The sequence below is a fragment of the Indicator indicator genome, chromosome 28 (assembly GCF_027791375.1).
Source record: "Indicator indicator isolate 239-I01 chromosome 28, UM_Iind_1.1, whole genome shotgun sequence".
Classification (NCBI taxonomy): domain Eukaryota; kingdom Metazoa; phylum Chordata; class Aves; order Piciformes; family Indicatoridae; genus Indicator; species Indicator indicator.
In genome coordinates this window covers 12,312,726-12,326,771 of record NC_072037.1, presented here as the reverse complement: position 1 = coordinate 12,326,771, position 14,046 = coordinate 12,312,726, and the positions used below count along the sequence as shown (strand labels likewise).

Genomic DNA, 14,046 nt, shown 5'->3' with positions numbered 1-14,046 from the left:
ACAGCAGCGCTGATCTTGATGGTGATGTGCTGTCATCGTGCTTTGTTCTCACCTGATCAAAGCCATGCAGATGGATTTATACCAGTAGCTTTCAGCTGTGTTGAGGTGAGGAGCAACAACACTGATCCCTAGCTGGTGGCAGTTCTGCCTAGAGATCAGTCCTGCTTTCTGCAGCACTTCCCCCTAGGCTGCGCTAGAGCCCCACAGCACCTACAACCCTGCTCCACTTGCCAGCTTTTTAAGACAGAGGATGTTTTCCAGTCCTGCTCCCACCCAAGAAAGAGTCTCAGGTTGTTTTCTTAGAGCTACCTGAGCCAGCTGCTGCCTGAGCATGTGGTTTCCTATCACTTAACATCAGAATTTGGGCTGGGAAGTTTGCCTAGCGCAGAGCAGAATAAAGGCTTGAATGAAGCTATTGTCTTTCTGCAGAACCAGTGTATGAATAAGCAAAGTTTGCAGCTTGCTTATTGGTGATAGAGAGCTGTACCAGTGTAGAAGCAGGGCAGATGAAAAGTGAAGTGTGTTTAGTGCCTTCATTGTTAGAGTTCCTCCTGTAGCTGGAGCAGAAAAGGCAAACAGAAAGCAAGAGAACGCTGGAAGCTCAGTTACCAGGAGCTGCCAGCAGCAGGAAGTGCATCCCTGCTGGCAAGTGGTCTCCAGATCTGAGCAAAAGGGTGACTGCTGCTCTTCTCTGCTTGCTCTTGGAGGTTTTGCCAGGCCCCTGGGAGGATGCTGGGCTTTCTGAAGAAGCCAGTTGTGGTCACTGCAGAGATAAACCTGAACCTGGTGGCACTGACTCTGCTGGGGTTAATGAGTCGGCTCTGGGGCCTCTCCTACCCACGGGCTGTGGTGTGAGTACAATGTTTGATTTTCTCCTGCAATGACACAAACTTGAGTGTTTTGTAAGAGTGCAGGAGCAGAGGAGCAGAGCTTGCCCGCTGTCAGCCCTGTACCAGTCACAGTGTTTCCCTGGTAGAAACTCCTGAGGGGAGGGCGAAGGGGCAAAGCCACTCAGCCTCACTGCATTCTTAGCTTTCCACCAACAAACCAGGGCTTCCTTCCCTAGTGTCCCTAGGGCTTGCAGGGTGTTTCCAGTTAGCTCTGACATGTTTCTACCTGATGTTTCAGCTTTGATGAAGTTTACTATGGCCAGTTCATTTCGCTCTACATGAAGAGGATCTTCTTTGTGGATGACAGTGGCCCCCCTTTGGGCCACATGCTGCTAGCTCTGGGAGGTAGGGCAGCTCCTGGATCTGGGAAGTGGCTGCTGCTGAGGCAGAGAGAAGTGCTGCTTAGAAGTGAGATGTCAAATCCTGTTACTGGGGAAAAGCAGAAAGCAGCTGAGAGATTCTGACATAGGGAGAGTTAAGATTGCCCTCATTTGCTATTGTAAGGGGCCTGTTGCATGAGTACTGGGGAGGTGGTGGAGCCCTGTATCCATTACCTCATTGTTGTGCAGCCCTCTGGATAAAGAGAAAGGTAAGATTAGAACTGCCAGTGACTAGAAACAGCCAGCTACAATCAGACTTTCAGGCCTGAATATCTTTCTGTAGCTGGGATACATAAAGATGTATGGGAAGGAGAGATAAAATATACATGGAACTCTCTCACTGAGAGTCTCTTCATCCCAATTTCTATTCTTTGTGCCTCTGCACGTTATCAAGCACTGCTGCAGGCAGAACAGCACCAAAGAGGACCCTTCTGGGAAAGGGTTTTCATGCATGGAAAAACTGTGTTAGGGAAATGGTTCCAGGACTAATTTAGCACCAGTTTTAGACCTGTTTTGAGACTGGAAATTCTGAATTGCTGCTTCTGTTGTAGGTTACTTAGGAGGATTTGATGGAAATTTCTTGTGGAACAGGATTGGAGCTGGTAAGAGCTGATTTGAACTGTCTCATTTGTTTGAGAAAAGCAGCAGTATTTCAGTGGCTGACATTCCTCTTGCCTGAGTAGTGGAAATAACACTTTTATGTGACACCTTCACTTCTCCTCTGGGATAAATCATCTGCAGGTCTCTACCAGAAGTTTAAGGCACTATGATCCATGGCACAGGTTGTTTAAATCAGCTAAAACAGTTTAAGCAGCACAAGATGGACAATAAATTCCTAGGAGGGGAGTCAGGTTCGACAACTTGTCACAGCCATGAGGAGCTCGTTATTGATCTACCTTCTCTGCAATTAATGGCTTCCAACTCTGAGCCCCACTCTTGTCTCCTCTTTCAGAATACACCCTGAATGTTCCTGTTTGGTCCCTGAGACTCCTGCCAGCCCTGGCTGGTGCTCTCTGTGTGCCTTTAGCATACCAGATTTTGGTGGAAATGCATTTCTCCCACTGTGCTGCCCTTGGAGCTGCTCTTCTGATTCTTCTGGGTAAGAGGCTGGGTCCTATTCGTCAGACACAGGCAGAAAGGTCTCCTTAACCCATGTGAATTTTAGGGTGCATGAAAGGCTGGAGAAGTCTCTCCCCATGGCATGCTAAGAACACATCAGAGCCACTTTCAGCCCTGGCCTGAATCAGTCTCTGCTGAGCCTCTCAGGCTGCCATTCCAGGCTGAGGCTTTATCTTTTCATTATTAAGCAAAGTCAGCAGCCTCAGCAGCCCCACAGGAAGCACCTTCCTTGCATCCCAGGAGTTCTGAACCCTTTTCCTCAGGGCTTTGCAGGATGAGCTACAACACACTGGGTTTTAACAGCAGGATGATCCTCCTTAGAGTCAGAGCTCATCACGTTTCCTCATCTCCAAACTGTAGCACACCAGGCTGTGTCCCTGGCACCATGGTTTGACATTGTTTTGGTGTGTGCAGCTCAGTTGATTGTTTTGTTTGTTTTGTTTTTTTTTTTTTCTCAGAGGGTTTGCTGGCAGCTGCCTGAAAAGGAAAGAGTCTCTCAGCAGCCCTTTAGCAGTCTGATAAGAGAAACCTCTCCTAGCTGCTGGCTGCTCTGAGTCTGGCTCAGAGAATGCTGCTCAGAGCAGCTCGTTGCAGCTCTCTCTTCCAAGATTTGTCATCATGCTCTTTGCCTGCTGAGGTCACTGCCCTGACTCTTTGCCCCTGGGTTTCCCAGCATTGATTTTTCTCTGCCTTTGGAGGCAAGCAGAGGACTTTTATCTGCCTCCTGCCAGGCTTTACTGCTTGCCCACCTCTTTGTCCTTGGAGACAGTCACAGCCATGTACTTTGCTCCTGCTGGAGGTGCTTTTGTCCCTTCAAACCAACACCACCCCATTACAGCCAGTAAGATTGCAAATTAATTGGCTGTCCTTAAAGGGCCAGGCCCTTCTGTTGAGTAGTGATCTGATCTTCACTTCTGTCTCTCTCTCTCTTCTCCAACAGAGAACTCTCTGATCACTCAGTCAAGGTTCATGCTCCTGGAATCAATACTGATTTTTTTTATCCTGTTGGCAGTTTTGTCCTACCTGAAGTTCTACAATTTGCCAAGGAACAGGTAAAGCTGGGTTGTCTTCCATCCTTTGGGAGGTTCTTTTTGTGTCACAGTCTGTGTGGTGTTTTGACTGTAAATCACTTCACCATTCTGCAACTGACTTCATCTGGTGATAAAATCCAATGCTGTGACCCCTCCTAGGGCTGCCCCAGAAGTTTGTTTTTCTTCTAGGCAGTGTTTTAACTGCTAGCAAGGTTGTCTGGTTTTATTATTATTTATTTTGCAATAAAAATAAAAGCCCTTGGGAGCACTGCTTTGCCCACCCAGATGTGTAGGGGAAGGTTTCCTTCTGTGCACAGGAACACTGATGGCAGTGAGTCACTTAATGCTTCTTTACTGTTGCCAGGCACTGAATTTAGAGATCTGTCTTTGTTCTTGTGATGTGACATAGTCTCTGACCCCTGCAGAGGGTAAAGCAACCTTTAATGAAGTAAAATCATCTTTAAAGTGAGCCCAGTGAGTGACTGAACACATTTCCTTTATTATCAGCAGGTGGTCAGTTTTGCTTCTCAGGATACAGAGAAGTGCATTTAACAGCACCCTGTAGGTCAGGGCTGAGAGCTGATGGTGAGGGAGGTTCAAAATGAGGCAGTCCTGAGCAGAATAAGGAATATTGGAGTCCTGCCAGGTGTTTTCAAGCCAAATTACAGGACCACAGAATTGTCAGGTTTGGAAGGGACCTCAAAGGTCATCTAGTTCCAACCCCCCTGCCATGGGCAGGGACACCTCACACCTGAATTCAGGATAAGAAGGTGCCCAGATCTCACCATAAATCCTTTCCTTTGTCCTTTCCTTTAAGTTCCTTCTCTGGGAGCTGGTGGTTTTGGCTCCTCTTGACTGGAGCAGCTTGTTCTTGTGCAATTGGGTAAGTGGTGATGTCTTTCTTTGGTTTAGGAAGCTGACTTTTGTGCCTGCCCGCTGAGGATTCAGTGGGGCTTTGGCTTCTGCAGACTGCTTCCTGGTGCTGTTCTGAGCAGACAGCTCTCCCTGGCTTCCTTGGATCATCTCTCTGGAGAGGATGGCAGTTCACAGGGGGCAGTGCTGGGATTGGAGGGTTCTGTCTTGGGGAGGACAACATCAATTTCTCTTTATGTTATAAATTAGCATCTGCATTTCATCCTCCAGCTTCAGTGAACCTGAATGTTAGGGACTGTGCTTTATGATCTTGTTATCCAGAAAGTTCTCTGCTATTATTTAATACTCTTGGCAAACAAATTTTATCTTCTGCTGTCAAAGCCTTGAAGCTTATTTCTGTTCTTGTACCAAACTGCTCATGGGGCTAAGTGCTTGGACTTTGATGATCCTGCTGAAGGGAAAGTTTGGATGTTTATTTCTTGTACTAGGTAATGGTGGAGCTTTCAGCTGTGCTCATTTCTAATGCCCTTTCTTCTCAGAGTGAAATATATGGGCCTGTTCACCTACCTGCTACTCCTGGCCCTTGCAGGACTGCACTTCTGGCACATGATAGGAGACCAGAGCTTCTCTAACGTAGGTAGCACAACATGCTGAGTGTATCATGTGCAGGAGCCAGCCAGGAGCCCTCCAAGCCCACAGATAAGGATGCTGTGGGTAGCTGGGTCCTGTACTAAAATTCCTTCTCACAGTCTGCAAACCCTCAGGTCACAGAACAGCTTCCCAGCTCAGCTGCTGGAGGAGATGGAGTTAAATTGAAGATAAGCATGTGTGTGTGGCTGGCTTTTCTGCTCTTATCCATGGCTCAGTGATTTGTGGCTCCAAGCCTCTACTGTTTCACATACCTCCTGCTGGCTCCAGTCCAAATCCTTAGTGGAAGTTTTCCAGCTGTCCACCAAGCTGGATCTGAGTGAGGGTGGTTGGGGAAACTTAGACACACAAAAGAAACCACGGGCACTGGTGTTCTTTCATGGTTTTTGTCGTTGGGGCATGAAACTATCAAGTTCTCCCTGTTCTTCTAGGTTTCCTTGATTTGCCATTTTCTAGCAAGGGGCCTGGCCCTCCTCATCATCCCTCTGGCCATGTACCTGTCCTTCTTCTACCTGCACCTGACTTTGCTGTACCGCTCGGGGCCTCACGACCAGATCATGAGCAGTGCTTTCCAAGCCAGCTTAGAGGTAAAGGAAACTGAAACTGATTTATTAGGGGAGCAGGATGGGGGAAATCTGTCTAGAAGAGCAGTGTGCCATCTTCTTCCTTTGGTCTTGCATATTTGTTCCTGTTGTGTCATTGAACTGCTGTTTAAAGATGGAGCAGCAGAGACTGAAGTCCTGGTGATGGTTGAAGAGCTTTGCCCACTGGACCAAGAGCAGCTGTGTTCACTCTTCTGCTGAGGGTTTGGCCCTTCCTGCAGGAAACTGCACAGCAAGAGATACAGTACTGAACTCTGAGTGATGGTTTTGTAGGATGACAGTGTGATTTTCTGCAGAAGAGTGCTTGCTCTGTCTTTTGGAACAGACTTTTAGAGACCTTCCCCAAATCCTGGAGTCTTTCAGGCCTTGCTGTGTTTACTGCCTGCAAGACGTGGTCTTTGTAGGTGCAACCAAATGAAGAGGCACCGTGCTGAGACACTGCTGTGTTTAAAGGGCTCTTCACACAGGATTGAAGCAGCCTCTGGGTTGTTTCTTGTCCTTCCCACTCACCCTGTTTTCTGCTTCTCAGGGGGGGCTGGCTCGGATCACCCAGGGGCAGCCCTTGGAGGTTGCCTACGGCTCTCAGATCACCCTGCGGAACGTCCTGGGCAAGCCCATGCAGTGCTGGCTGCATTCTCACCCCAATACTTACCCCATCAGGTGAGCTGGCTGGCTGGCTCTGTGCTGTTAGGGTGCAAGTGTGCTCTGGTTCCTCCCCTGCCAGTCCAGCCAGCTCTGTTTGGGTCCTGGCAATCTTTTCAGCAATCCTTCAGAGCATGCTGCAGGTGCACAGATTCCCTGTGCTCTGTAGGAGTGGAGCCAAGGCTGTGGTGCTGCTTTGTGTCTGCTGGGCACAGGAGGCAGCTCTCAGACTCATGTGGAATTTTAACCCTCTGTACAGGTATGAGAATGGCAGAGGTAGCTCCCATCAGCAGCAGGTGACCTGCTACCCCTTCAAGGATGTGAACAACTGGTGGATTGTCAAAGATCCTGGAATGTGAGTATGGAAGAGGTTTAAATGCCAGGCTGCTGTAAGCATAGCTCCTATGTGCTCCCAAAACCTAACCAGGGCAGAGCTTGGGTTGGGCATAACCCAACCCTGCTGATGGGTGCAGAGGCTCTGTGTGATCCTGAGCTGCAGAGCTGGTGGGGGTGAGCAGCCCTCCTCACTGTGGTAAAAGCATTACTGAAGACTCTGAAATTCTGTCTGAACTGCTTCTGCCATGGCTGTGCAGTGCACAAGGGGAGCTTTAAAGGCTCTCCAGACTCAGGTGCTCTGCCTCAGAGGGAAATTCTGCTGTTTGAAGTGTGTGAGCCATGGCATTAGTGTGCCTGGCTGAGTTTTATCAAGGAGAGAGTAGAAATCACTTCTGCAGAACGAGTGTTTCTTTGTATTTAAAGTGAGGGATGAGCTGCAGAACCTGCCCCATCAGGAGGGATTCCAAGAGGGTGCTGTGCCTGAGGGGCCTGGTTTGTGCTGAAGTGTTTGCCATTGTAGCTGTCAGTCAGGAGCAGGGCTCCTTGTGGTTTGCCAATCAAAGCCCTTGTGTGACAGCATTTTATTCTGCTCCAAAGGCTGCTCTTGAAGCTTTCTTCTGTTGCTCTGGGAGCTGTGTGAAGAGTCCTCCCAGGAGGACAGTGTGCCATTACAGACACCCACCTGGGGAAGCTTTGGCCATGCTGCTCTCCCAGAGCCACAGAAACCTTGAAATTCTTCAGACTCAGGACTCCTGTGAGCCCTGGAGGATGGGAAGTCCTAGAATAGAGCAGTCAAGTCCAGGCAGCAGTTGGGTGACCAGCAGCCAAAGCAAAGCCAGAAGCAGAAGTTTGATCTCCCTGGCAGCCACTGGTCTGAGAGTCCTGCCAGGGTGACATCAGTTGTGCTGCATCACCTGTCAGAGCTCCCTGGGGCACTGACTCATGGCATAGAAGCCACCAACAGCTGTGGGGGGGAATCACCTGACCCTGCTCCTGCCTGACCTGGATTCAGACCACTGACCTAATGCCTGAGATGTTGCCACCCCACCACTGATCCCCTGAGTCCCTTCTGCCCTTACCTCACCTTTTGCCTTGAGGAGCTTTGTTTCCATTCCAGTACTGTCTATGGATTGCTTGAATTTCTCTTAACTGCTGTTTGTCTGTCCCTGCCTGCAGCTTCTTGGCCCCCAGCTGGGTCATGACAAGGCTGCAAGTAAATCTGAAGCAGAATGTAACCAGTTCCTCCTGGCTGTCCCTCCCCCAGGCAGCAGCTGGTGGTGAGCAACCCCCCCCGGCCCGTCCGGCACGGCCACATCGTGCAGCTGGTCCATGGCATCACCACTCGCTACCTCAACACGTAAGGCCTCTCCTTCCTCATCCTTCCTCATCCTTCCTCTGCCTCTTTCTGCTGGGCTGTCTCTCAGAAGAGCTGCTCATGGCTTGAGGTGCACTGCCCTTTGCTTTCAGCTCTGTTCTGTCTCATGGAGTCTTAAGGCAGTGGGGCTAGGAGGGACCTCCTGTGGTTAGTTAGGTAAGGCCTGGAGCCCAGAGAGAGACAGACAGGCCTGGAGCCCAGAGAGAGACAGACAGGCCTGGAGCCCAGAGAGAGACAGACAGGCCTGGAGCCCAGAGAGAGACAGACAGGCCTGGAGCCCAGAGAGAGACAGGCCTGGAGCCCAGAGAGAGACAGGCCTGGAGCCCAGAGAGAGACAGGCCTGGAGCCCAGAGAGAGACAGGCCTGGAGCCCAGAGAGAGACAGGCCTGGAGCCCAGAGAGAGACAGGCCTGGAGCCCAGAGAGAGACAGGCCTGGAGCCCAGAGAGAGACAGGCCTGGAGCCCAGAGAGAGACAGGCCTGGAGCCCAGAGACAGACAGGCCTGGAGCCCAGAGACAGACAGGCCTGGAGCCCAGAGAGACAGACAGGCCTGGAGCCCAGAGACAGACAGGCCTGGAGCCCAGAGACAGACAGGCCTGGAGCCCAGAGACAGACAGGCCTGGAGCCCAGAGACAGACAGGCCTGGAGCCCAGAGACAGACAGGCCTGGAGCCCAGAGACAGACAGGCCTGGAGCCCAGAGACAGGCCGCTCCAGGCTCATCTGTGCTTTGCAGTTGACTTGGCAGAGGGTTTGATGCTACTCACAAAATGCTCAGTGGCTGCTAGCTGTTTCTGGTCTCTGCTAGTGGCCTTTAGAGGGGCTTGTGGTGGTTTCACCCTTGTTCACAATCCTTCTCAGCTGTGCAGGTTCCTCAATGCATGGTCCCTTGGTGGGTCTTCATCTGTGCCCTTCCTCTGCCTCTGCCCCAGGCAGGTGCAGATGCTATTTTGGGTGAGTTAACCCTACATGAAGGGTGTGCTCAGGATGCTGGGAAGATGTGCTGGGGAATTTGCTGTGCTGTAGCCAACTGCCATGGATTCTTCCCTGTTTTGCAAAGGCTGCAGCCTGAAATTGCTTCCTGACTGCTTCCCAAAGGTATCTGCATGTGCTTGAATATCCCCGAGGTTAGGAAGGAGGTTGTAAAGGTTGTTCTGAGTTTGGGGTTTTGCTGTGTCCCTTCCAAGTCCAATTTGTTCCTGACTGAAAGGGCAGTGAACGGCATCTCTGTTTGTCACAATCAGTGCTTGTTCTTCAGCCTGGCAGAGCAGGCATCTGTGCTGCCTTCCTCCAAGCCTCCCTCTGGCAGCTCTTGGTGGTGGGGAGGGTTGTCTCTGAGTCAACAGCACAGTCTGTAGAAATCAGTTACTTCTGCCTTTATTACTGAATCTGCTCTACCTCAGTACCTCGCTGGCTTGGCTTGGTTTGAAGCTGGAGGATCTCACTTCTCTTCCAGGCATGATGTTGCTGCCCCTCTGAGCCCCCACTCCCAAGAAGTGTCCTGCTATATTGATTACAACATCTCCATGCCAGCACAGAACCTCTGGAGAGTGGTGAGTGATCAAAGGGGGAGGGAGTTGCTCATCCTGCAGCAGGAGCAGCTGAGCCACCCTGGTGATCAAAAGGCATCTTTCTGTGGCAGGAAATTGTGAACCGGGAGTCTGACAGCGAGGTCTGGAAGACAATTCTGTCAGAAGTGAGGTTTGTTCATGTGAACACCTCTGCAGTGCTGAAGGCAAGTGGATTTACCTTTATTTGTTCCATGCTCTTCTCCTAATCTCATAAGCTGCTCCTCTCTCTCTGCTCCAGAATGCCTAAGCCCCTAAAATAACCCAAAAAATAAAGAAAAGGAAGCAATGAAGTTGCTAAATAAAGAGCAGCGTGCTGCAGGCACTTGTGGTCCTGCTCCGTGCCCTTTCAGCATGCAGAGCTGGTCTGTGCTCAGGAGCCTGGCACCCCTGTACACAACTGGGCCTTAGCTACACCTCAGAAATGGATGCTGGGGCTGCAGTGTGTGACAGCAGCTGCAGCAGTGACAGAGCTCTGCACAGGTTGCCAGAATCACTGACTTGGTGACACTGAGCCAGCATTGTGTGGTCCCTTGCTGTCATCCACTGCTCAGGCAGGGCCTAGGGGCTTCTATCCTGAAGAATTCCATCCTGAAGAACTTCCATCCTGTAGTTCCCTTGGCAATACCCTGACCAGCCTTCCCTTTCAGCTCAGTGGAGCATCCTTACCCGAGTGGGGGTACCGGCAGCTGGAGGTGGTTGGAGAGAAGCTGTCCAAGGGCTACCACCAGAGCATGCTGTGGAATGTGGAAGAGCACAGATATGGGAAAAGTAGGTCTCAGCCATGTTCCCAAAGCAGCTTTCTGTGGCTGGGAGGGACAGCTGGTGTTGAGGAGGGGGTGGGATGCTGTGTATGTGTGTGCAGCAGGCTCTGGCCCTATCCTGATGGCAGAACCTTTCCAGATCCCCTTAGAGTGCTCTTGCAGTTGGGTTGTGTATTGGAGAAGGGCTCCTGGGATGTGAGGAGCCAGGGAGAGTCTTTTATCTGCTCACCTGTTTTCCACCTATTGCTGAGCTATGCTCTTTTCTTCCAGGCCAAGAACAAAAAGAGAGAGAGGTGGAACTCCACTCTCCCACCCAGATGGACATCAGTAAAAACCTCAGCTTCATGGCAAAGTTCACAGAGCTGCAGGTGAGTTTTGTCTTATTTCTCCTCCTGCTGCAGAGCAGGAACTTGAGCAAACTTTGAGCCTGAGGATTCATTCAGTGTTTATTCCTTGCTGATAGAACATTGAAAAAAAATTCTGAATGCACTTAGAAGGGTGTTTGTTAGAGAGCTGTGCTGTGCAGTACCCAACACCCAAATGTGTGAAAAGGAAGAGGGAGGAAGATCAGCTGGGCCCTCAGACACTGTCTGCAGCTGCAGTCAGTGTTGCTGCCCCTCACAAGCAGTTGACTAAGGAAAGTGCATTATGGGAGAAGGAAGTAAACCCTTGCACTGATCAGCATCCAGCATCAGATCTGCAAAATCCTTCTCCACTCCCAGGTTAGGAGTGGATCATCAATACCTGGAGCTGTTCCCCTGTCCCTGCTACCTCACTCACTGGTCCAGGTCTGAACACCTTCTTGTCCACTTCTTTTTCTTTTCTTCCCTAGTGGAAAATACTCACCTTAAAGAATGAAGACACAGAACACAAGTACAGCTCCTCTGCTCTGGACTGGATCACCATGGACACAAACATTGCCTACTGGCTCCACCCCACCTCTGCTGTAAGTGTGAGTGGTGAAGAAGGAGCTGGGGAAGGAGGCAGGTGCCAAGGAGCTCCTCCTGGATGGTTCCCTCCTGAGGGTTGGGTTTGGTTTTTTTTGCATGGCTCTGAGAGTAATTGCTTTTATGAAATCATGGCTTCTTGCACAGTGGGTTTTGTGAAGGAAAAGTGCAGTTTAATAGTTTCCATGATGGATTCCATGTAGCTGAGCTCACCTCCAGTGGCATCTCTTACATGCCTTAGGCTAAAAAACAGCCTTAAAGTAGCAGAGCTTATGAGTAGCTTTGTTCCAGGAAACAGCACAGCCTGACAATGACCTTAGCAAGCAGCTGGAGGTGCTATTTAAACATGTTCCTGCTCCAGCCTTAGCCCAGCATCATCTTCTGTCCTTCAGGCCCAGATCCACCTCCTTGGGAATGTGGTCACCTGGACTTCAGCTAACGTTGCTGCTCTGCTCTACACCTGCCTGTCCCTGTGCTACTTGGTCCGACGGAGGAGGCAGATTTATGACATCCCTGAAGGTCTGAGCCCATGGTCTGTGTGTGCTGAGGGGGAGGAAGGTTTCTCATTTCTGCTACACTTCAGTGTCTCCCCAACCCACTCGTTTTTTGCAGCTATGTGTTTGGCTGTGCTGAGAATGTCCTGCCCCCTGAAATGGTTAACACACGACCATCTGGGGTAGCTCAGGAAGAGATTGCTTCTGGTTATTGCAGTATCACCAGCACCTGATGAGACATGACAGGAGCCAGCACAGGCTTTGAGTCATTCCCTGGACACAAGAAATGTTCAGGCCTCAGATTTAAGCTCTACTGAGCCCTTTTGTGCTGATTTAAAAGAGGCAGAGCCTGGCTGTGTGGGGAGGGGGTTTTGGAGGTGTGTTTGTCCCGGCCAAGGTCCCATCTGCTCTATGTGCCTGGACAGCCTTGCCCTGACCTTTCTGGCAGCACATTTTGTTGTCCTGCTGTGGAGCTGCTCTGTGCTGGCACCAATGTCCTGCAGCAATCTCCTTCAGCTGAGGGTGGTTAAGTTGAAGGCTGAATTAGCACAAAATGCAGAGTGAGGAAAAATAAAACCCTCAAGCCATGATTGTAGTCAAATTCCTAGACTTCAGGTTGCAGGGTCCATGCCTTGAGCTGCCTCCTGTCTCCTGCAGATGCATGGCAGCTCTGGCTCTCAGCTGGGGGCATCTCTGTTGGAGGCTGGGCTGTGAACTACCTGCCCTTCTTCCTGATGGAGAAGACACTTTTCCTGTACCACTACCTGCCTGCCCTCACCTTCCAGATCCTCCTGATTCCCATTGTCTTGCAGCACCTCAATGACCATCTCTGCAGGTATTTGGGTTGAGCAGCTGGACAGCAGGGACAGAATGCTGCAGGGCTGCCACCTTTTGTCACCTGCCTTTGGAGGAGACAGGCCAGCTGCTGGCCCTCCCTTTGGCTGCAGTGTTTGGCCAGCCTTGCTGTAACACCACTGCTTTTTTTTTTTTTTCCCCCCTCTCACCCCAGATCTCTGCTTCTCAAGAGCATGTTCAGTGGGCTGACCATAGCCTGGTTCTCCTCAGTTTACTTTGTCTACTGCACCTTCAGCCCTGTGACCTACGGGGAGCCCTCGCTGTCTGCCAGCGAGCTCAGGGCCCTGCGCTGGAAGGACTCCTGGAACATCCTCCTCAGAAAGCAGCAGCCCTGACTGCTGCAGCCACAACCAGACACCTTCTGTGCAAAGCCAAGAATTTATTGTTAGTATCATCAACAGCTTGACTGCTCTGGACTGAGAGCTGACAGCAGAAAAGGAAAATAAAAGGAGACTGTTACCAAAAAAAACAAACAAACAAACAAACAAAAAAAAAACGTCTGGGCAGCAATGGAGCTGTGATCAGCACAGCAACTTTTAACCCTTAACATTCACACTCCCACTGCTCTTCAGGAGCTGAAGGTGGCTGACCTCAGCTGACAGCAGCCCAGCTCCTTTGCTGGGAAGAGCATACTGCAAGGGTTTCTTCTTCCTCCTTCCCAGGAGTGTCACCTTGATGGTTTCTTCCTTACACCTCCTTGCACTGAGGCCTGTTCTGTGTTTCCCAGCAGCTTGCTCTGTACATGGACAGAGCTGCTCCTCTGCTCCATCTGCTTTGCTACCCCTAAAACCTTGGGGTTCCCAGCTCTAAAGCTTACACTTCTTTACCTGTCAGCTATCATCACCCTTCATCAGTCTTCAGCTCCATCCCCTGACTCAGCAGGGCATTATCTGCCCCCCACCTTTCTCATCCCTCTTTCATTACCTTACAGCATTAAGCTCATGCTGTACAGAACACCACCTTGGGACTCTTACCTATGGGTAACCATTTGGCTTTGCTGCAGTTTTTATAAAGCTGAGTAAAACAATAAACCAGACAAGAAAAGAATCACTGCTGCAGCTGAACAAGCTAAAAACAGAGCTTCAGGCAGGCCCCAGAAGTCAGCCAAAGCCAGGCTCCTGTGGTGCTTACCTGAAGCCTGGGCCTGGTTCTAGCAGTGGCTGCATTTGCTTTGCTGGGCTGCAGGGTCACACCTCAGCTCTGGCAGAAGGAGGCACTTGGAGCAAGGTGGAGGTGATTGTGCTGAGGAGGAAACCTGCTCCAGCTTGTACACATGGGTTCAGATAAAAAATAAACAGCACAAAACCTGTGCCCTGGCCTGCACCAGCAGAGGAATTCCCAGGGCAGAAGGGCTGGGATCACTCAGTGGGGCCTGTGCAAGGGTTACAGTACCTGAGCCACACTGGACTTCTGTTTCCCCTGGCTACAGCAGTAAGGTCTTTCTCAGATCCAACAAAGAGCAGCAGCCCCATGCAGCCCAGATGCTTCTGAGTTCCTCTCTGCTCTAACAAAAGCTATTCAGGGC

The 14,046-nt window shown here is 50.6% G+C and overlaps 1 protein-coding gene across 2 annotated transcripts; it reads left to right on the top strand.

Moving 5' to 3' along the window:
* Positions 1-729: 729 nt before the first annotated feature.
* POMT1 (protein O-mannosyltransferase 1) lies at positions 730-12,964 on the top strand. Of its 2 annotated transcripts, XM_054393316.1 has the most exons (19): positions 730-851; positions 1,129-1,235; positions 1,822-1,872; positions 2,223-2,369; positions 3,330-3,441; positions 4,238-4,303; positions 4,833-4,926; positions 5,373-5,528; positions 6,073-6,203; positions 6,445-6,540; positions 7,786-7,878; positions 9,350-9,446; positions 9,536-9,628; positions 10,112-10,232; positions 10,496-10,593; positions 11,058-11,171; positions 11,565-11,691; positions 12,324-12,501; positions 12,676-12,964. In XM_054393316.1, exons 1-19 carry the CDS (start codon positions 730-732, stop codon positions 12,854-12,856), a joined length of 2,184 nt encoding a protein of 727 aa, XP_054249291.1. In that variant the 3' UTR covers positions 12,857-12,964. The 2 variants fall into 2 exon arrangements, with proteins under 2 accessions (XP_054249291.1, XP_054249293.1); XM_054393318.1 differs by lacking the exons at positions 10,112-10,232; positions 10,496-10,593.
* The last annotated feature ends 1,082 nt before the right edge of the window (positions 12,965-14,046 follow it).

Bases quoted from the DNA above. Each gene is read 5' to 3' on its own strand.
- POMT1 (XM_054393316.1), top strand. From the start codon at position 730: ATGCTGGGCTTTCTGAAGAAGCCAGTTGTGGTCACTGCAGAGATAAAC. The intron at 6,541-7,785 runs GTGAGTATGGAA...TCCCTCCCCCAG, and splicing joins ATTGTCAAAGATCCTGGAAT to GCAGCAGCTGGTGGTGAGCA. The intron at 10,594-11,057 runs GTGAGTTTTGTC...TTTCTTCCCTAG, and splicing joins CAAAGTTCACAGAGCTGCAG to TGGAAAATACTCACCTTAAA.